Below are 23,721 nucleotides of genomic sequence, written 5' to 3' on the forward strand. Positions count from 1 at the left end.
CTGCCCATACTCTAAGATCCTCAGGGGAGGCCCTTCTCTTGGTCCCACCACCATCACAGACACGCCTAGTGGGAACGCGGGAGAGGGCCTTCTCAGTGGCTGCCCCAGGGCTCTGGAACTCCCTTCCAAGGGAAGCTAGACTAGCTGCCTCCCTGGTGGGTTTCTGGAGGCAGGCTAAAACTTTCTAGTTCCAGCTGGCCTTTGGGGAGTACTATGGACCTCTGTTTATGTGTTTATATTTTGGATTTTTTTTAATTATTCATATTTTAAATATTTGTAAATGTTTTAATATTGTAGTATGTTTATTTTTATGTTTATTTTTTTGTATATCTCTATCTGTTTTAACTGTACATGTTTTAATATGTAAGCTAGCCAGCCAAGGCAACTGCTTTAGATGGCAACAAAGAGTGTCTTCCTAGATGGTGAATCTTTGTGACTGGACTCTAGAGCAAGGAAGTTTGAATAAGATGCTTGGAAATCTCTTTCAGCTGCATTCAAACATGCCACCATTACCCCCAAAACTATTTTGCTTTGCCGCACCCTGCCCCTCTAACTACTACCCCAATTCCCTTTTATCCTTTGCCAATTCTCTTGACTTTCTCCCTTTCTTCTCTCAAAACCTATAGTCTAGCTTCCACAGAATTCAAATGGCTAAAATTGCCTGAACCAAGGTCACTGCCAATGTACTCATTTCTAAATTCAAAGGTCCTAGCGTAGGTCCCAGTTCCTCATGTTATGGCCTGTTTTTTGTTACATTAAAGCAGGGGTGGGCAGAAGGTAGATCAGGATCTACTGATAGAATTCTGGACAATATATAGAAGATCAGCAAGGATTTTGAACCCTCAGTGTTTTAACTAGAAACAAAATACACCCCCTTTAAAAAACACTCTAAACTATATTATTGAAATGAAGAAATCTTGGAATAATTAGGAGTAGAAGCTTCTGTAGAACTACTCAAAACAAAATCCATGGCTCAGGGTTGTTAATTGCCCATTGTTTAATATTGGGTTAATTGGGTTGTTTAACTCCTAAACAACCTATAGGGTGATATCACCAACATGTGAATGTCATGCAACTGTAGCTCTCTTTTTCATCTACTAATCCTGGTAGATGAATAAAGGCAAACAAACTGATGCTTATTCCAGTTAATATCAAGGAGTTGTGGGTTAGGAAACTGCCCAAACTGGGTGGAGGTATGCAATCAATCTTGAATTGGATTGTACTTTTACTGAAGGGCCATGTTCCCAGCTTGTGGGGTATCTTCTGGACCCCGCACAATCGGTTGAGGCAGTTGGTTGACCGGAGTGCCTTTTATCATAGAATCATAGAATAGCAGAGTTGGAAGGGGCCTACAAGGACATCGAGTCCAACCCCCTGCTCAATGCAGGAATCAGTTCAAGCTGGTATGCCAGCTTTACCTACAATCTCACCTACAACAGTCCGACCTAGTTTAGGTTACTCATGCAACAGTTACATCCAGACTACACTGTTGTAAAGAGCCTGCCTTTGAAGACTGTTCGGACATTTCAAATTTGCAAAATGCTGTTTACCAGATATTGGTGGGCTCAGAATATGCAACACCCATTTTGCAAAAGGTGCACCGACTTCTAGTGTTTTTCCAGGTCCAACTCAAAGAGCTGCAGTTAATCTTTAAAGCCTTACATTAGGGGATTGTGGCTTGGCCCCCTGGCAAATGAACTGTGGGGTGCCAGAGAGCACTATTTTGTCCCCAGTGTTATTCAATATGTACATGAAACCGTAGGGAGCAGCCCTTAGGAGATGTAGGTAAAGTGTCATCAGTACACCAATGGTACCCAGCTCTATTTCTCGTAACATCTGAGGCGGGAGAAACCATGAGTAGATGCAATCATGGAATGGATGACAGCCAATAAATTGAAACTAAATCCTGAAAAACAGAAAACCCCATGGTGGTTCCCAGGTCTGGGAACTGAATTGTTTACCTGTTCTGTATAGGATTGCACTCCCTCTGAAGGAACAGCTCCATAGTTTGGGGGTATTCCTGGATTCATCTTTGTCTCTGGAGGCCCAAGTGACCTCATTGGCTTATTGTGCCCATTACCAACTTCAGTTGGTGCAACAACTACATCTGTTCCTGGATAGGGATAGCCTAGTCACTGTGGTTCATGCACTGGTAACCCCACAACTAATTACTGTAATGCACTCTATGTGGGGCTGTTTTGTGCCTGGTTCAGAAGCTGCAGCTAGTGCAGAACACGGCAGCTAAGTTGAGTACCCAGCCATGTTCACATTACACCTATGCTAAAAGAACTGCACTGGCTGCCTGTTAACGACTGAGCCATGTTCAAAGTTATTCTGTTGACATACAAAAACCTAGATATGTGAAGGCCCAGAAAAAGAACAGAAAAATTTGGGGGAGGGGAAGTCCCCCCCATTTTTTTCCAAGGACCGTTTTTGTTTTTCTGAAAAATTGCACAGCTTTCTATTATGAAATATTTTCTTTTAGAATTTAAAAGAAGTATTTTGTTTAAAATTCTAAATGATTTCTAAAATCTATGTAATAAGAACACATTTATAGGAAGACTAGAGATATAAAATGTCTGGAAATAATAAAGCCATGTAGGAATTTTTTAAAAAATCTTCTCTGTAAGATTCCGAACATAGTTAATTCTTTCATTCCTTATTAAAATTACTGATCTCAAGTGTATTTTATTATTATTATTTATTGCATTTATAGCCCGCCTTTTTGCCTCCAAGGAACCCAAGGCAGCATACATAATTCTCCTCCTCCGCTCCATTTTATCCTCACAACAACCACCCTGTGAGGTAGGTTGGGCTCAGAGTATGTGACTGGCCAAAGTCACCCAGTGAGCTTCCATGGCCGAGTGGGGATTAGAACCTGGATCTCCTGACTCCCAGTCCAAGACTGTAGCCACCCAACATGTGAGTAGAGTCACCATTATGTATTCTTGACAGTTTGGGTCTTGTTCTACAGAGACTTGAGATTCTGATGCTATAAACAATCATTTAATGCAATTCTAATCTATTCATACAATAATTGCAAATTTACTGAGTTTACTTTTCAAAGTTTTAAAGTATATTAATAATTCTATGAGCAAAATAAGTTATACAAAAACTATCTTTAGGAACAGAAAGGCTGCTTTATGTTTCCAAAAGCAGCTGTAACCAACCTGGTGCACTCTGGATGTTTGGGACAACAGTGCCCAACATGCTGACTGTGGCTGATGGGAGCTGAAGTCCAAAACAGCTGGAGGGCAAAAGGTTGGGGAAGGTTGTCTTAAAGCAACAGAGTGACGTTAGATCAGTAAAGTGTGCTTAAAAAATAAGTATTGCTTATTTTTCTATTTTTTTCATGAAACCCTCAGGTTTTTTTTCCCACGGCCTCAAAATTTCCAGAAATGTTACATATCTACAAGAACCAAAACAATTTGAGACAAGGAGACCTAGTAGACCACCTATGCATATATAGTCAACCTTTAAGATCTTCAGAAGAGGTCTTGTTGGTCATTACACAATGTTGCCATGTAACATCTCAGAAGTGAGCCTTTGCAGTACGGTCAAGTTCAGGAGACAGAAAATGTGATATGTTTTAAATGCCTCCTGAAAATGTACTTGTTTAAGTAGGCTTTCCCTGGCTTGTAATTATTTATTTCATTTAATTGTTACATTTATATCCTGCCTTTTTTCCTTCTTAACGAACCCAAGATAGTGTATGTAATCCTCCTCCTCTACCTTTTATCCTCACGATAATAACCCTGTGAGGTAGGTTGGGCTGAGAGTGTGACTGGCCCAAAGTCACCCACTGAGGTTCCATGGCCAAGTGGGGACTAAAACCCAAATCTAGTTCAACACTCTAGTTACTGCACCACACTGCTTCTAGTAATTAATTATGATGTTGCTGAGGCAAGGTCTGTAACTCAGTGGTAGAGCACATGGTCCAAGATTCAATCTCTGGCTTTTCCAGGTAGGGCTAGGAAAGAATCCTACTTGAAACCCCAGAGAGCCGCTGTCAGACATTGTCAAAAACTAATCTGATTTGGATTGCATTTTCCTAAAAGGTTTTAGTGTTGCTGGTTTTGAGAATATTGATCTATTTAAATTTGCGGTATGTAACCTTTGCTGGAATGTTTCTTGCCATGTTTTAAAGCTGTTGTTTTGTAATGGTTATTAAACTGTTGGGTATTTTAATGGATTTGACATTTTATGGTGTAATCTGCTATGGGGGGGCTAAGCACTGAAAGGGAACCTAAAAATATACATATAAATGAATAAAATAAGCAGCTACAACAAGATGTAGAGCTGAGCAAGACTTTATATTTGTGTAATGATATCTAAACATCTGATGAGCAAAATCTGCTATTAGATCCAATGAAATAAAAAAACTGAGCACCTGTAGTTCAGCTGCCTCTCTTTACAAAAACCTAAAATTGACTCAGTGGCATGGATTTTCAGTACACTACATAACTGATATATTTAGTCATACTTGATCAGTTTATCCATAACTATACTTGATAAACATATGACATCTGAAGTTAGAAATTTCACCTGAAGAGACATCTTCTTTCTTTCTGATCATGTGATCCTTAGTAAATTTTACTCGTTGATGAGCTTCTATGCACGTTTTGCATAGCCATTCTCCACATTCCACACAGAAACCAACAGCACTAGAATTATCTTCACAGCTGGTGCACACCTAAAAGCAGGAAAAAAATATTTTCAAATCTGAAACCTCAACATGTCAATCCAGAAATTACTAAAGCCTATACTCTACACAAGATGTAAACCAAACCATATTGCAAGGAGAATAGTGGGAGTGTCATACCTGTTCAGATTTCTCATCAGAGCTGCTGGGTGCTTCAGATGTGTCTTTGACAAAGTAGTTATCTACCAAATCTATTTGCCTGCATTCCTGGCGACAGATTGGACACCTGATCACACCAACTGCAACCAAAAGAGGATACATCTTACACTTCTCTGGACTGTCATAACTTCATTTTTTTAAAAAAAAAAATACTGGTGTTTGATCATTATAAGGATTGCTAATGAACATGTAGAATCTTCTCCTAAATTCGTTAGCATGTGCTCAGTGATAATGGCATAAGAACACTTTCTACTCCCATGGGCCAGATAATATATTTTACTCTATTTGTTAACAACTAAGGCCAGACAAAAAAATATTTCAAATTCCTATGAGACACATCATTTTTTTTTAAGTGCTTGGGTAACCAAGCAGCAATGTTTTTTCCAGCACCAAGTGTTCCATAAGCTTTTACATGCAGTGTTAGCTTTGTTTTACAAAACACTTCACCTGAGGGATAATGCATGTTATGGAGCTTAACAAATAATAATGCAACATATACAGGTGGAAAGGCATTTTATGCAACTTTTTTTTATCTTAGTCCTTAATAGGTTGTATCAAAACTAAGTTAGCTGTGCTTGGGACCCACTGATTTCATGGGACAAAATAGTCACTGCCTTATGTCCCACTGAAATCAACAGGAACTTTGTGCAGATCTAAACTAATGCCTTTATGTCACATTGCTAAAAAAAAAAAAAACACCAGCAGCCACAAGGACAGATATGTTGATGTGGCTCCTAGAGAAAGGCAGTAATAGTTCAGAGTTTCGTGTCATTATGATTTAAATATGAAAGTTTGATGTTTAATGTACATTTCATCTCTCACTATTATCTAATCATCTATTAGTTTGAGCACTTTTTGGTTTTTTCGCAACTTCTGAGAATACTGGTCTGTCTTTAAGGTTTTCATGAATTAAAAAGCCCTTTTAAGAATGGCTGTATATAAATAAATCTTGTACTGCCTTAAGTACATTCTGCACAAACCTTAATTTGAAGAGGCCCCCATATGTATTAACATAGCTGTACTCAATACTGCCTTGTACTCATTTTCATAAGACAACCCATATTATAAGGCATGGATGGGCATCCTGTGGCCCTCTGAATGTTGTTGGGTTCCAAGCTGGCGGGGGTGAATCTGAACTGGAGTCCAACAACATCTGGAAAGCAGCAGGCTGCCCAGACCTGTTATAAGGAAAAGAACAGCCTTTTAATTTTTCTAGCCATGTAAATTATCAGAAAATGTTGCTGTTACCATGTAATTAACATGCCTATCAAACATCAGCAGCAGCAGATGAAAACCACTTTTCAGAACCACCGTGCTGCCCCTGGATATTAATTCCTTTACCAGTTTAAGCAAAACATGAAAGATTTCCAAGTGAGTGAGAAATCCTGCGTGTTCCAAAACTACACAGCAGGAGGCGGAATCTGAATCAAAGTAGCATTTTTGCTGGAAGGAGTTTGATCTTCTCCAGAAGTTAAATGCAAGACAAATGTTTTACAATTACGCCCAGGGAGGAAAACATAGGTTGTGCACTGCTGCTCGATCCTGAGAATGCAGCTTTCTCTAATTTCAGAAAAATAACTGTTTTTGAGTTGAGCTGCTTTCCTTGACATCAAGCTAATGAGGCTGAAGTAAGATAATTGTACATTTAAAAAACAGTACTATTCTCATAATTAACCCCTGTGGACACCCATATGGAGCTGAGGGGAGGCTAGAAACAATTCATTAAAAACATAAAGGATAATGAAACTTCTGATTGCCAAATTAGATTCTACAACAAAATTTAAGAAATATTAAAAATGTACTCATACTAAGGCTAAATAATGAATGAAGTCATTAAGTGATAGTTATGGTGATCCCATCAAGTACCACAATATAGGAAAAGCAATCTTTTTAATAGAATCAACTTTCGTTCAACAATCAACACTGCCAGAAGTGCAAGTGAAGCAGGGATTTAGCAACTCTCCTGAAAAAGTGTTTACAAAACTGAACTATTTTATTTAACCTACTTATGCACTAACCTTCAGTACCACCCTTGGGGCTGGAGTCAGAATTAAAGGTTTGGTATATCAAAACTAAGACAGCTTTCCTCCAGGCCACAGTAAAGGATGAGGTCAATCTTGTTTTCGCTGAACAGATATGCATTTACTCGCATAATATATTTTCTGAATATATTATTTGATCTAACAGAAGTGAGCATGTATGTACCCTACAGTTCTTATATGCAACCCCTAGCATCATTAGGATTCTCAGGAGTGCAGCATTCACTAGAAAAGAGTTTCTTGCCATCTCAGTTGCAAAACTGGCAGGGCTCCACAAATTCAGTTGCCAGACCTTCTTGCCACTTTATCAACCATGTCTTCTCTCACAAGAACAGCACAAAGATTAGAGCTGTCCACAAACTGCACGTATCTCTTACAGGAGGGATCTTTCACTTCACACTGGGATTTTTGCAAATATAGTGACCAAGACTTGTATGGCATGTGACTTGGGCAAAAGCCCTGTGGAAAGTGAGATAAGGCACATCCCCTCCCCCAAATCATCTGGCAAGAACAGAAGACTCATGGGAGAGGTCTTTTCTATCACTTTGCACCATCCTTTGGAAAATTAAACTGGCTCAAATCCTTTCTGCTATCTCCCTAAAACATAGTTTGGAGATGAGTGTCTACATGAGGTCAATGGAGAAGGGAAGAGCAGTAAGCACTTCTTTTCATATTTGGAGGCCTGCAAGACCCATTCCTTCCTCAAATACTCTTCTGAGTGGAGGAAGTCTTTTCTCATTATGTACTGAGCTTGTACAGAAAGTAGAAAAAAGACTGTCATTGAACATAAGAACAGCCATGCTGGATCAGACCAAGGGTCCATGTAGTCCAGCACTCTGTTCACACAGTGGTGGATCAGCTGTCGACCATGAACCCACAAGCAGGACATGAGCGCAAACAACACTTTACTGCCCATGTTCCCGAGCAACTGGTGCATATTGGCTTGCTGCCTTGGATACAAAAGGTAGCACATAGCCATCAGGACTAGCAGCCATTGATATACTTCTCCTCCAGGAATGTATCTAAGCCCCTTTTAAAGCTATCTAAATCGGTGGCCATCACTAAATCAATTTGGATGGCTTTTAAATAAAAGCTTCTCTTCAGTAAGAGCTCAGCGTAATGATACAAGACATCCATATACCTGTCTGAAGTCTAGGCGCTTGTCTATAATATGCTCTATATACCCCATCATGGCTTCACAGTTGCACCTCGATGTTTATATGATGCAGCCACCAACTTGCAGCCACACTGTGCTATTCCACGCGAAACTGTGCTTTTTGATGTGCCTTTTTAACACAACTTTTTACATTGCTCTGATGTCACCACGTTTGTTTGTTGTCTGTCAGTGATGGCTTCAGTTCAGTTTAAGAGAGTAGGCCTTGTTAAACTGAAGGTTTTTTTCTTCATTTGAAATTTTACTGAATATGTGTAAAGGTGGAATTATAAGAGTTTGTTGGCATAGCATGAAGCCTCGTAAGTGGCAGTTACTACAGCTGAAACTCTCCCCATAGCCTGAGTTCGATCCCCGCGGAAGCTGGTTCTCAGGCAGCCGGCTCAAGTCAACTCAGCCTTCCATTCTTCCAAGGTCAGTAAAATGAGTACCCAGCTAGCTGGGGGAAAGGTAACTGCGACTGGGGAAGGCAATGGCAAACCACCCCGCTACAAAGTCTGCCAAGAAAATGTCAGCGAAAGCAGGCGTCCCTCTAGGACTCAAGTGCTTTGCACGAGAGGTTCCTTTCCTTCTTTCCTGGCATAGCATAGAGGAAGAAGCTTTTGGGGGCATAGAATGGGTTTAAATGGATGTACAAGTGATGGGGTAATGTTTTAATATTAAGGGGGCAAGTAGGCCTACACAAATAAAACACTGTATCAAGGGTTAGATACTTTGGACTAGGTAAGGCCTGATGAAATATGATTTGGAAATATGATTTGATATTGCTCAAAGTCATTACTCATAAGAACTTGTGACTTTTACCAACTGTATGTATTCCTGTTAAAGGAACGAGGTGAAAGGTTCAGACTAATGTAAAGGTAAATTTGTGATTTAGAAAATCCAGAAGAACAAAAAAGTAAACCAGACAGTTGACCACATGAAAAGCAGAATTAATGTCCAGCTTTGGGGTAAACCAGTATGTCAGAAGGGATGGAACATTCTGGGAAGAGGACAACCTAAATTGATGGGCCTACCCAAATTTTAAAATATCTTAAAATATTTTGAGATTTTAATAATGTACTGGTTTTATGTTTTTAATCAGTTTTATGTATTTTATATTTTTGTATTCAATGTTGTTCCCCGCCTCGATCCAGAGGGAGAGGTGGTTAAGAAATAATAACAAATAATAATAATAATAATAATAATAATAAATTATTATTATGTTTTAAAATATTTTAGATATTTTTGAATGAATTAGTATGTATTGGGAGGGTGGTCTTTGTCTTTGAAAAGACGTCTTTCCTTTCCCTCAAGCATGACATCCACAATGTTGCTCTGGGCCTAGCATGAAGGCCTCAGTGACTCCTTGGTTTTGCCTGAGAGAGATGAAGGCCCTCTGTGGAGAACAGCTCCTTTGCAGTGTCAGTATTAGTGATGCAGAATTTGTGAGCATACAAATACTCTTCTTCTCTCAAACCATCAAGACCTAAGCTGACTTTTCAGCACTGGCTTGAGCCTAGTTGCTAGGCCTAAGACCATGGGAAGAGTCCAACACCGGTGTTGTCACTGGGGGAGTGTTTGTCTGTGTTCATCTTAGCAAAGATCCTGTTCTCCAGAAATCTGCCAGAATTGTGAGTATATTCTTTGAATTTGCTTTGCTGAATGGAGGTTTGTTTAGCTTTCTTAAATTGTTTTAATAAATGTTTTAAAGCTATAAGTTTCATTCAGTTTGTGAGTCTGAGTGAAGTCAATCATTATGGTACTTATCTCTAGAGCAGTGGTTCCCAAAGTGGGCGGTATTGCCCCCTTGGGGGCGGTGGGATTGCATAGGGGGCGTTAAGAGGCAAAGGGACAGCAGGGGGCGCTGGCAGGGGGCGCTAACAGGCAAAGGGACAACAGGGGGCGCTCAAGGTGGTCTCTCCGGAAGGTCCTAAAACCCAGGGACCGAGCAGGAAACAGCGGCAAATTCAGCTACTCTCCCCACACCACTCCTGCTGAGGAAGGACTTTCTCACTCACGCAGCCGCACTCTCCTCCTATCTCAACCCCTCAGCGGCCCCACCAGAAGTAGGTGGTGGGGGAAGCGCCCACAGGAGGCAGCAGAGCAGGAAACAGCGGTGAATTCAGCTGCTCTGCCCACTCCTCTCCTGCCTAGGAGGGCCCAGGGCTTCTTTCCTGCTGGAGCCGCCACCGCCGCCTGCTCGCTCGCTCGCTCCCTCGGCCAGAGCTGCTCCCTCCTACAAGCTGCCCCAGCAGACCTCTTGCAATAGTTGCTGCACAAGGCGGGAGCAGCAGCCATGTGGCGGAGAGGAAGGAGCATGTGGAGGACGGCGGGTGGCAGAGCAGCTGCGAAGAACAGCAGTCAGCCGGCAGGCTGGGTAGGGAGCAGGACTGCTTGTGCTGCTGCAAGGTATCACCAGGCTCCCTTCCCCTGTCAGGAGTTGCAGATTGGGGCCATCTCCCCTCTGAGCTGCTGCCCTCCTGTCGTAATTAGCCCAGCAGCTATTGTGAGGCTTGAGGGGAGGGGGGGTTGCAGAGAGGGGGGGCTTGGAGGGAGGGGGGTTGGAGAGAGAGAGAGATGCTGTGTGTCTGTGTGTGTGCTCCCACCCTCCAAAAAATCTGGACTACAACAGGATTGGGAGAGAAAAGAAAAGGGGGAGAGAGAGAGAATTGCAATTCCCCAGGTCCTTCCTGGCTAAAGAAGATTCAGCTGCACCTTTTTCCAGAATGCTTGCTGAAACAATTCCTATCTGCCCTTGCTTATTTCAGGGTGTCCAACCCCTTTTTCAAGCGTTCTTTTGGTAAACATGGTATGTGTGTATCTTGTGTCACCATAAAAACAGAGCTGCAACACAATCCTAAGTATGTCTACTCAGAAGTAAGCCCCACTGAGATCAATAGAACTTACTCTGAGGTAAATGTGCATAGGATTCAGCCTGAAAACGAAGAGAGGGTGAAAAAAGGACAGGAGAAAATGAATTGTAGAAATAGAATAGCAAGGTAACTGTGGGATATTTAACCATATTTAAAGACAGTAAGTACAGTAAAATTAGTGCCCCTCTACTTCAGTCCCAGTCAGGTTTTCCATAGGAAAACTCTGTACCAGGTGGCAGATAATTATTTTAAAATTTTAATTAAAATACATTATCCTTTCCTATAACAAAATGGTGCTTACTCCTAAGTAAGTGTGTTCCACTAAAGAAGTAAATCCTATTTGATTCCTGTATTCATGCTAGTGTGACATAAGTTAAAGGCACAATTTTATGCATGTTTAGACAGAAAAAAGTCCTTCAACTCCTAGAATCCCCTCTAAATGGGAAGCACCTGTCACAAAATTGCCGAGGGAGGGAGGGAAAAGAGAGCGAACGCCTCTGTTTGCAGCCAGCGTGGCAGGGCATATAAATTGGATTTTGCATAAAGTATTCAATTAATTGTTACTGTTTTGAATTTTATTGTTATTATCTTCCTTGGTGGGTCGTTGAAAACCACTATTCTGAATAATTATTTTTATACTGTAGGGTAGGGGGGCGCTGGGCATGAGTTTGTGGAACCAAGGGGGCGGTTACCTGAAAAAGTTTGGAAACCACTGCTCTAGAGGTTTCATCTACTATTGTGGGGAGCAATCTTTAGGGGTATTGATGAAAGGTACTGCAGGAATCTATACATCCAGGCAGCCTATGTTCAGTACCTCTCAAGTAAAAGGTTGTCAATAATTTTTCCCTATAAAAGGTTGATCCCAGTGCAGAGTTGGCGCAGGAATGCAGGGCAGGGGGCAGGATCAACAAGTCTAATAATCGCCACCATGACAATAGTAAAGTATGGGGAATGAAAGAACGGGCAGTTATGATGAATATCGCATAAATTCAATGAATGTAGCAGCACAGATGTGAAGCTATCGGCTTTCAAACTTGCACTGAGTTGTGAGAAAAAAAGGGGGTTGCCGTTTCCGGTCCCTCAATATTTGCTGCACATTACCACCGTCTGACAATGGCACTGCAATTTTTCCTGATTGGACAGCCCACGGTCACCCCTCCCAGTTTGGGGTGAATGAGTAGGCAAAGCGGTGGCGTATAGATAGCCCATAGGAGAAAGTGAAGAGACAATTCCTCCACTAAGTTTTTGCACATGATTCATGCTCAAGGACAAAGAGAAAGTATTTGGCATCAGCTAAAGTAATGAGGGTTGGCTGGAAAGACCAGCTAAAATTTGTGGACCTCCATCAGAAATCAAAACTTCCAAAAAAGGGTAGGTTTCAGTATTTGGCCCTGTCTGACAACGTTCATAAGGCCAGGATGTGAATAGTGACATTGAACTTGAGGTGAATGAGAATATTCCCTTGCTGTAGAAAAAAGTTTAAATTCGTTCTTAATCCGTCATGATGACCCACATGTTGGCAAGTGTGCCAGTCAAGTTCAAGCAAATAGATAATGTCACTCTAATGTATGCTATAGTATCTATTCACTCCTGTTCCTCCTACCTACCATACTTTTGTACCTCTCACCTACTAAGCTGAGGAGAAAGCAGCAGAGTGACAGGCAATAGTGCATGCCTGAATCTGCTGTAGCCACTCCTGGTCCCAAACCTGGTATGGGACAAACCCCCACTGACAGCACTTAAGCCAAAGGCTGGCCAACATGGACTGGCATATGGAACTGCCACAGGATTTGCCACTTTAGAGATTGATGCTAGAGAATGTGTGTACACAGGGTTAAATTTGTTTTCTCTATCTTAAAAGGATTAAATCTCATTCACATCCAACAAAGTTGCCTCATATGAAGGATCGCAGTTCATCATGTTCTTAACAAATCTTGGATAACTAGCTATAAGGAGTAGTTTTCTATGCCAAGTGATACTAAGTTATGAACTCTATTTATTTATTACATTTTTATACCGCCCAATAGCCAAAGCTCTCTGGGTGGTTCACAAAAATTAAAACCACAATAAAATAACCAACAGGTTAAAAGCACAATTACAAAATACAGTATAAAAAGCACAACCAGGATAAAACCACACAGCAAAATTGATATAAGATTAAAATACAGAGTTAGAACAGTAAAATTTAAATTTAAGTTAAAATTAAGTGTTAAAATACTGAGAGAATAAAAAGGTCTTCAGCTGGCGATGAAAGCAGTACAGTGTAGGCGCCAGGCAGACCTCTCTGGGGAGCTCATTCCACAACCGGGGTGCCACAGCGGAGAAAGCCCTCCTTCTAGTAGCCACCTGCCTCACTTCCTTTGGCAGGGGCTCACGGAGAAGCGCTCCTGTAAATGATCTTAAGGTCCGGGCAGGTACATATGGGAGGAGGCGTTCCTTCAAATAACCTGGCCCCAAACCGTTTAGGGCTTTAAATGTCAATACCAGCACTTTGAATCGGCCCCGGACCTGGACTGGCAGCCAATGAAGTTGTAAAAGGACTGGCGTAATGTGATCTCGCCAGCCAGTCCCTGTTAGTAAACGGGCTGCCCTGTTTTGTACCAGCTGAAGCTTCCGGACCGTTTTCAAAGGCAGCCCCACGTATAACGCATTGCAGTAATCCAAGCGAGAGGTTATCAGAGCATGGATAACTGTAGCTAGGCTATCTCTGTCCAGATAAGGGCGTAGTTGGTATATCAACCTAAGCTGATAAAAAGTGCTCTTTGCCACTGAGTTCACCTGTGCCTCAAGTGACAGTTCTGGATCCAAGAGCACCCCCAAACTACGGACCCGATCCTTTAGGGAAAGTGCAACCCCATCCAGGACAGGGCAAACATCATCTCGCCGGACAGATGAACCACCCGCTAACAGTACCTCCGTCTTGTCTGGATTGAGTCTCAGTTTGTTAGCCCTCATCCAGTCCATTACCGTGCCCAGGCACTGGTTCAGAACCGTCACTGCCTCACCTGGGTTTGATGAAAAGGAAAGGTAGAGCTGGGTATCATCCGCATATTGATGACACCTCAGTCCACATCTCCGGATAACCTCCGCTCCCCCAGCGGCTTCATGTATATGTTAAACAGCATAGGGGATAAGATAGAGCCCTGTGGAACCCCATGGCTTAGGAGCCACGGCCCAGAGCTATAATCCCCCAGCACCACCTTAACACAACAGAGTTAAGTAGCTTTTTAAAAAGACAAGTAGTCCACTATATAATTAGGTGTTTCTATTTTAGGTATTTAAAAGGGAGGTGGATGCAAACATAAGTACTTCTACAAACCATCTATACCACTTTGCCTAGATTTTTCATTTCGTAGAAGATTGACTAAACCTAAGTTTCCCTCCCTTTTTTACCACATGCTGTCTGACATCGCCTCCTCTCACTATACCACTTCAATTGCCATGATAGACCTGCCCTGCTGCATCAGCTAGAAAAATGGCAGCCCAGAACAATCCTACCCATAACTACAGCAGGGTGATAAAAATCAATGACAGGGCCTCTAGGGAGGAGCCTCAACAGGGGCTGGCAGAGCCTTTGGGAACCACCACTTCAAGGTACTCCATAAGCCTTGAAGCAACATCTTCAAACTAAGCCAATCTCTCTCACCCCTCACTAAAGGGCCTTGGTGGTCTGCATACAGAAACTTAGCAAGCCAGACTTCGCTCACAGGCTAGAGGTTCCCCACCACTGATGTAAATACTATTCTAGTTGTAAATTAACATAGTTTAATGGTCAATTTTGTACGTTTGTTTATCAAATATATGAAGTAGTATCAATGAGAAACTTGATTAACATGAACAAATTAAAATCAGCCGTTTTTTGCCCTTGCTGAGCTTATGCAGCTGTCAGATTGCCAGCTAAAAATGGCAGCACAGCAGTGCTCCAGCATTAGCAGGGTTGGGCAGACAGATGGGATCCAGTGGTAGAAGTTGAAAAGGAAGATAAAGAGGATAAGCTGCAACAAGAGGGGGAAGGGCCAAGTGAGTTTGCTACTCAGCAAAAACAACTAATCCATGGCAAGCAAGCAAATCATATGATACACCCCTGAAATAAATGCTTTTAAACACAAACATGTTAAGGAGATTTTGCCTTCCAGGCACAATCACATTTTCCAAGCTGTTAGGAAGAAGCTGGCAAATTCAAATATTTTAATGTATTCAAAATATTTATATCTTGCTTCATCCCTACACTTGAGGTGCCTAATAATAACAAAAACACACCACACCTAATGAGAGAGAACATAAAAGCAATGAAACACTGAATCATGCAATGATCTGCAGAAATAAAACCAACTCATCTGGAGTTCAATCCTAAACAGACAAGTCTTACAACTTCTTCCAGGAACTAGAAATGAGCTTTGGCGTACCTTTTGCAGGAAGCTATTTCACAAACACTGTGCTCCGAATGAAAAAGCCCTGCTCCCTCCTGAAGTAGTCTTGATATTTCACAATGATGGGACATGGAGCAGGGCATCCAGTGCAGAACTGAATGAGGGTGAAGGGAGTGCTTTAGAGCAGTGGTTCCCAAAGTGGGCGGTATTGCCCCCTTGGGGGCGGTGGGATTGCATAGGGGGCGTTAAGAAGCAAAGGGATGGCAGGGGGCGCTAACAGGCAAAGGGGCGGCAGGGGGGCACTCGAGGTGGTCTCTCCAGAAGGTCCTAAAACCCAGGGACCGAGCAGGAAACAGCGGCAAATTCAGCTGCTCTCCCCACACCGCTCCTGCTCAGGAAGGACTTTCTCACTCACGCAGCCGCTCTCTCCTCCTATCTCAAGCCCACAGCGGCCCCACCAGAAGTAGGGGGTGGGGGAAGCGCCCACAGGAGGCAGCAGAGCAGTAAACAGTGGCAAATTCAGCTGCTCTGCCCACTCCTCTCCTGCCTAGGAGGGCCCAGGGCTTCTTTCCTGCTGGAGCCACCGCCGCCCGCTCTCTCGCTCTCTCCCTCCCTCGGCCAGAGCAGCTCCCTCCTGCAGACCTCTCGCAATAGTTGCTGCACAAGGCGGGAGCAGCAGCCGTTTGGCAGAGAGGAAGGAGCATGTGGAGGACGGCGAGCGGCAGAGCAGATGCCAAGAACAGCAGTCAGCCGGCAGGCTGAGTGGGGAGCAGGACTGCTTGTGCTGCTGCAAGGTATCATCAGGCTCCATTCCCCCATCACGAGTTGCAGATTGGGGCCTCTGAGCTGCTGCCCTCCTGTCCTAATCAGCCCGGCAGCTATTGTGGGAGTTGGGGGAGAGAGAGAGAGAGATGCTGTGTGTCTGTGTTCCGACCCCCCAAAAAATCTGGACAACAACAGGATTGGGAGAGGAAAGAAAAGTGAGAGGGGGAGAGAATGGCAATTCCCCAGGTCCTCCTGGCTAAGGAAGATTCAGCAGCACCTTTTTCCAGAATGCTTGCTGAAACAATTCCTATCTGCCCTTGCTTATTTCAGGGTGTCCAACTCCCTTTTTTCAAGCGTTCTTTTGGTAAACATGGTATGTGTGTATCTTGTGTCACCATAAAAACAGAGCTGCAACACAATCCTAAGTATGTCTACTCAGAAGCAAGCCCCACTGAAATCAATAGAACTTACTCTGAGGTAAATGTGCAAAGGATACAGCCTGAAAACAGAGAGGTTGAAGAAAAGACAGGAGAAAATGAATTGTAGAAATAGAAAGGCAAGGTAACTGTGGGATAGTTAACCATATTTAAAGACAGTAAGTACAGTAAAATCAGTGCCCCTCTACTTCAGTCCCATCCAGATTTTCCATAGGAAAACTCTGTACCAGGTGGCAGATGATTATTTTAAAATTTTAATTAAAATACATTATCCTTTCCTATAACAAAATGGTGCTTACTCCTAAGTAAGTGTGTTCCACTGAAGAAGGAAATCCTATTTGATTCCTGTATTCATGCTAGTGTGACATGATAAGTTAAAGGCACAATTTTATGCATGTTTAGACAGGAAAAAAGTCCTTCAACTCCTAGAATCCCCTCTAAATGGGAAGCACCCGACCCTCCTGCCGAGGGAGGGAGGGAAAAGAGAGCGAATGCCTGTTTGCAGCCAGCGTGGCAGAGCACACCAATTGGATTTTGAATAAAGTTTTCAATTAATTGTTACTGTTTTGAATTGTATTGTTATTATCTTCCTTGTTGGGTCGTTGAGAACTGCTATTCTGAATAATGATTTTTATAGTGTAGGGTAGGCATGAGTTTGTGGAACCAAGGGGGCGGTAACCTGAAAAAGTTTGGGAACCACTGCTATAGAGGTTTAGATCCCAGGATTTATAAAGGTTATAATCAGCACTTTTTGTTTGGGCTCAGAAGCTAACTGCTGCAGAATTGGTTGTACATAGTCCCACTTCCTCCAAGATGTGGGCCTTATTTTGTACCAGCGAAGTCATATTCATGGTCAGCCACACTCTACTGTAATGTGGCACTCTACTGTTACAAAGGCATGAATGAGGCATGTTATTGATGAAGAACCTCCAGAAAAAGAATAAAAGTAACAAAATTTCATAGTGTCTCCATAGGCTTTATGTACCAAACCTGTTCAGTCACTAAAGAGCATATTTCCATTGTCTTGCCATGTCACAAGAATGTAACAAAGAGCAAAATAAAAAAGACTGAAGTATTTCACTTGTATCACGTTGCTATTACAAGGATTAGACATTTCATAAGCTTCCTAACAGTTCCATAAAAAAACTAAGTCATGTTAGCTCTAAGCACATATAACATCTTTAATAGTAAGATTTTAGGAACAGAAGTACTGGACAGTGCCTAAGTTGTTAAATAAAGTTCATTGGCCCAGGGGATGGAGATGTGTTGCACTCTGCTGCTTAAAAAAAGTGTTTGCCTGAATCTAAACTATTTCTCCCTCCCCCAATATTTACATAATTTCTGACAACACTGGACCTTTTGTCTTTAGGTCTGACCAAAGTAAACTAAGACTTTAGTAAAAAGCTTCTGAAACTCATGTACACTAATAAGTTATATATTATTTTTAAAGCTCTTCTGAAGATACTATTAGATAGGGCACCCAAGACATCTCAGTAAACATCAGCTTAAATGCAGTTAAACTTTTTGGGGTAGATAACTGCTTTATTCACTTGTTTGTATTTAAACAACTACAAGTTCAAATAAAATTCAAAAGATATGTGATGCTAGCAGCAAGCCAATAATATTTTAAAATTGCTTTGCCTTACATGTCAGCCCACACATCCAGCTCATATACACGGCTGTGTCCTCTGGGCAAGAGAGCCCTGCGTCAGGCACTGACTGTCCTACCCCCAAAGAAGCAGCCTGAGCCTCATCCAAATTCTCTACTGCATCTTGGAAGACCCAAGGCCTGGGGGTCATGTCACACTGAAAAAAAACCCTTATATTTACCATACTCGAAAAACAGCTGGCAAGATAACACAAATTGTAGGCGCCACCAATTTTGAGCTATGTGCTGCTCCAGTCTTTCAAATACACACCATAAATATGATACTTCTAACTTTATAAGTCTTTCATTATTTCATCTTGGAGTTTAACATAATGCCATCAATATTTTTCATATCAAAATCTCTCTCTAAAATAATCAGCTGAGATTTAGAAATTTGGTTTTCAGGCCTTCCAATTCTTAAAAGATTTTCAGCACAAGGAGCAGCTCTCTCCCTGATGTTCCCTGCAATGACCTAGGACATGTCTACACCATGCCTATATCCTGGGGTTGTCCCTGGATCCTCCCTGCGTGTCCAAAAGATGCACAGGAGATCCCGGGGGGCAACCCTGGATGACCAGGGACTTTCCCCGGGATATTGGGAAGCGCAGAAAACCTGACTTTTCTGTGGTCCTGGGAACGAGTCCCGGCTCGTCCATTCCTCCCCACAAGTAGCAGGGCTCTTAAAATGGGCACGGAGTTGCGCGGGGGCAGTCCATGCCCATCAAGCATGGAGGGTGGGTACCAGGTTCAGGATTTTGGGGTTTTTTAAACTCAGTTTTGCAGAGAAGCACAACTGCACTCCCTTCTCCTGTTGCAAGGTGGGGGGGAGGAAAGGCTGCCACAACGACCCTCTTTCTTTCCGGGGTGTTGTGAAGCCATCAAGACACTGGGGGAGGATCACAGAAGCAGATATATTACTTATATCTATTACTTATATCCTCCCTCCCTCTACACCCTTAATGTGTAGACATGCCTTTTCTGTGGTGGCCCCCAATTAGGGAACTATCTCCCTAATTAGGCCCACCTGGTGCCAACATGTTATCTTTTTGGCGCCAGGTTAAGACTTTCCTTTTCTTCCAGGCATTTAACACCATATGTTGAGTTTTAACTGTATCAAAAATGAGCTTTGGCCTGGCTGAGTGTTTGAAAATTGTTTTAAATGTTAGCTGTTCTCATGCTTTGTTTTTAAATTTTGTATATTGATTTTTAATGTTCAGTCTTTTTAATCTAATCTTTTTAATCTTTGTAAACTGCCCAGAGAGCTTCAGCTATGGGGCGGTATATAAATGTAATAATAATAATAATAATAATAATAATAATAATAATAATAATAATATCCCTGCTGAAAATGTGCCTGCCCAATAAATGGAAAATAAAATAAAGTTAACCTTAGTGGGACAAAAGCAAAGGGTCTTGTAACACATTAAAGACTAACAAGTTTATTATGGCACAAACTTTCATGAGCTAGAGTCAACTTCAAATTTACAAAATTATTTATGAGTTGACTTTTGGCCCAAAAAGTCATCAATGTGACTTACAACTGAAAAACTCAGATACATCAGATGTAACTCTAGTCCACAAAAACTTATGTCATAATTAGTCAGTTTTTCAGCTGCTACAAAGCTTTGTGTTTTTCAGCTAAATGTGGAGACCTACAAGACAGTTAGGATGACTTCAAAGCTATTAATTGGGGCTCTTCAAACTTAACGACAATCCATCAGTTACAACAACAAACCATGGATTAGCCTCTAAACAACCCAATGGTCCAGGTTCACACATCACACAGCACAACTTACAAAGGAGATGATCATGGGTTATGCTGTAAAGCAAAAGAGGGGGACAAGCTGTATAACGTCCCATAGGTTTTTACACTGCTGGATTGTCATTATACATGCAAACCAGGTTATTAACTGTTGGGGAAAGTGGTATATTGTTTCAATTACAATTGACTCCAAGCAAAGCAGTAGAGATTTATATTAAAAAAAGAAAAAAATGACCTCAGGCAATCAATGGGCCCAATCAAGTGCAATTAGCCACATGTAAGAACAGGTTGCTTACCTGTAACTGTGGTTCTTCGAGTGGTCATCTGTGCAGTCACACATATGGGCTCTGCGCCTGCGCGGAGGCTGAACTCGGAAAAAAACTTCCACAGCTAAGAATCTTGGCGGGAACCCCTCCCCTGCCGCTGTGTGCGCATGTCCGAGGGGTTCCCGCCTAGTCCCTCAGTTTGAATGAGACCTGTCGCGGCCTCTGTAGGAGGGATAGTTTTGAAGCGTATACATGACTTCAAATTTATGAAGGATATAGAGAAAAAAGTGTTTCCACCTAGCGGGGTAGGTGGGTGGGTTGTGTGACTGCACAGATGACCACTCGAAGAACCACAGTTACAGGTAAGCAACCTGTTCTTCTTCATCGTGGTCTCTGTGCATCACACATATGGGCGATTAGCGAGCTCACTTACCGGTGGTGGGTAGGTGTCTATGTTAATTGCAGATTGACGAGAGCACGGCTCTGCCGAAGGTGCAGTCTCTCCGAGCCCGAATGTCAAGTTTGTAATGTCTTACAAACGTCGTCGGCCTTGACCATGTGGCCGTTCTGCAAATGTCTTGAATTGATACTCCTCTCTGAAAAGCAGATGAAGTAGCCATTGCTCTAGCTGAGTGGCCTTTTACTGCCTTTGGAGGTTCCAGTCTTGCTAGTTTATAGGCTAACTGGATGGTCTGCACTAACCAAGAGGATAGTCTTTGCTGTGATACGGGTAGGCCCTTTTTGCCTTGGCCGTAGCATACAAAAAGGTGATTGCTACGACGGAATTGTTCTGTTCTTGCTTTGTAAAAGGCTAGTGCTTGTCTTACGTCAAGCATGTGCAGTGTTTTTTCTAGTTGTGTCACTGGGGATGGAAAGAATGCTGGTAAAATGATGTCCTGGTTGAGATGGAACGTAGATACCACCTTGGGCAGGAAGTGCATGTCAGGCCTGAGTACTACCTTATCTCTGTGAAAAATGAGGTAAGGCTCATCTATGCGAAGTGCGCATAGCTCACTGGCTCTTCTGGCCGAGGTGTAAGTAGCTGTAAATTGATTGCAGCCAGCGGTTCAAAAGGCTTTTGAGTTAGCTGGTTCAACAGTACTGAGAGGCTCCATGCAGGGCATGGTGCCCGCATTGGGGGGATCAGATTTTGCAGTCCTTTTAGGAATCGTTTTACATTGGGGTGTGAGAAAAGGGTGTGTCCTTCCACCTGCTTGTGAAACGCGGAGATAGCAGCTAGGTAAACCTTAATTGACGAAACTTGCAGCCCCTTGTCAACTAAACGCAACAAAAACGACAGGAGTTGCTGAACTGAGCAGTCTGTTGGACTGAAACCCTCTTCTCTCGCAAACTGTGTGAAAGACGCCCACTTCCTCGTGTTGAAGGTTTTCTGGACGCCTCCATAATGTCCTGAATCTTCCTTAAGGTGGCTTCTGTTACTGAGGTCGTATTCTCCATGCTGTGAGATGGAGACTGTCCAGGTCTGGGTGCTGAATCTGACCCCGGTTCTGACTGAGTAGGTCCCTCCTTGTCGGTAGCTGATAAAAATTGTGGTGAGATCTGTGTAGGAAAGTTGTGAACCAGCCCTGTCTGGGCCACCACGGTGTTAGCAGAATGCCATCTGTGTTGTCCACTGCTATCTTTGCTAAGACCCTGGTGATGAGCGGGAACGGGGGAAATATGAAGTAGAGGTGGTTGGACCACGTGTTCATGAAGGCATCCCCCATCGATTCCCGTCCAATTCCTCCTCTGCTGCAAAACAGTTTGCAGATCCTGTTGTCTTGTGTGGCAAACAGGTCGATCTTGGGTTGTCCCCACCTCGCTATGATGTCTGCTAGGACTGTTGGGCGGATCTCCCACTCGTGGGCTGTGGTGGTCTGTCTGCTGAGAAGGTCTGCTAGATGATTGTTTTTCCTGGAATGTGTATCGCTGTTAAGGATATCTTGCGGTGGATACACCATTACCATATAATCAGAGTAAGTCTCGTTAGTGGGAGGGATTTTGTTCCTCCCTGTTTGTTTATATAATATATAACGGTTGTGTTGTCCGAGGTGACTTGCACTTGGTGCCCACGGAGATGCACTTCGAACGCCTTCAGTGTTTTCTGAACTGCCCGGAGTTCTAGCAGGTTGATATGCGCTGTTCTCTCCTTGGGTGTCCATGCACCCTGCACTCTGAGGGGTCCGCAGTGTCCTCCCCACCCGGATTTGGACGCATCCGTGGTTATTGTCTTTGACGGTGTGGAGATTCCGAAAGGGATTCCTTTTGATAGGTTCCTTTGTCGTGTCCACCAATGAAGTGATCTCTTGACTCCTTGTGGTAACCTTAGCTTGAGGGATTTTGCGTCGTGCCATGGTTTCAGAGTCCTTGTAAACCAGAGTTGTAGGCGTCGCATCTTGAGTCGTGCGAATGGTATGATTAAAACAGTTGATGCCATGAACCCCAAAAGTCTTTGGAGGTCGTGGGCGTAGACATATCGCTGGTGTATAATTTTGAGTGATAGTGTGATGATGGTCTGTGCTTTTTCTTTTGGCAGGAACACTCAACCGGATGGGGCGTGCAGTATTGCTCCAATGAAGAGGATAGATCTCGTTGGGTCTAATTTGGATTTCTCTTTGTTTATTATGAATCCGAAGTTGCGTAGCAGATATAAGGCTTGTTCTATGTCTTGGAGTAAACTCGCTTTCGAATGGCTCACCAACAACCAGTCGTCCAGGTACGGGTGCACACGGATGCCCTGTTTCCTTAGATGCGCGCACACCACTGCCATGCATTTTGTGAATACGCGTGGCACTGTGGACAGCCCAAAGGGAAGGACAGTGAATTGAAATGCCTTCCTTCCAATTGCGAAACGCAGGAATTTTTGGCTGTGTCTATATGAAAATACGCGTCTTTTAAATCTATTGAGGCAAACCATGCATCCTTGTTTAGTAGGGGGAGGATCATGGTCAGGGATATCATCCTGAATTTTTTGGGTGTTATGAACGAATTTACATCCCGGAGGTCTAAGATGGGGCGGAGTCCCCCATCTCTTTTCGGGATGGTGAAGTAACGTGAGTAGAAGCCTTGATTTCTTTGCCTGAGTGGGACTGGTTTTATTGCTCCTTTTTGCAGTAAGGAGGTGACTTCTACTTTCAGGGTGTGGGAGGGAGGTGTTATTCTCACTATTCCCGATGGAGGCATGGAGTCGAATTGCAGGCGATAGCCATTTTGTATGATGTTTAATACCCACTTGTCTGTGGTTATCTGTTTCCATGGTTGCATCTCTGTAGTGAGTCTGCGTCCGAATGGGGTCATTTTGGGCTGGTGTGGTGAGTTGGTTATCTCTGAGTCAAAGGCGTCGTTTGTCGTTGTCGAACTTCCTGCGTTGGTAACGAGGTCTTGATGATCCTGAGAATTGACGTCTGTTCTGTTGTGGTTGTTGCTGCTGCTGTTGTTGTGTACTGAACGCTGTTCGGTTTGGCTGGTATTTGTTATGGTCAAAGGTTTGTTGATGATACCAGCGTCTGGGCTTGGGTTGTTGTGCCGGCCCGATGCCCATTTTCTT

General features: G+C 43.0%; 1 protein-coding gene across 4 annotated transcripts in view; it reads right to left on the bottom strand.

Annotated features, from left to right (window-relative positions):
- Window positions 1-23,721, bottom strand: part of TRIM33 (tripartite motif containing 33) — an 82,682-nt gene that overhangs the window by 40,195 nt on the left and 18,766 nt on the right. For 2 of the 4 annotated variants that reach the window (XM_063143401.1, XM_063143392.1), the window contains exons 2-3: window positions 4,823-4,941; window positions 4,546-4,693 (exon numbers count right to left, since the gene is read on the bottom strand). In XM_063143401.1, coding sequence (XP_062999471.1) covers window positions 4,546-4,693; window positions 4,823-4,941 — 267 coding nt within the window. Of the gene's footprint in view, window positions 1-4,545; window positions 4,694-4,822; window positions 4,942-23,721 lie in introns of those variants that run through there. The other 2 variants (XM_063143414.1, XM_063143407.1) reach the window with 1 other exon arrangement.

This window comes from Elgaria multicarinata, chromosome 1, assembly GCF_023053635.1.
Source record: "Elgaria multicarinata webbii isolate HBS135686 ecotype San Diego chromosome 1, rElgMul1.1.pri, whole genome shotgun sequence".
NCBI classification, from domain to species: domain Eukaryota; kingdom Metazoa; phylum Chordata; class Lepidosauria; order Squamata; family Anguidae; genus Elgaria; species Elgaria multicarinata.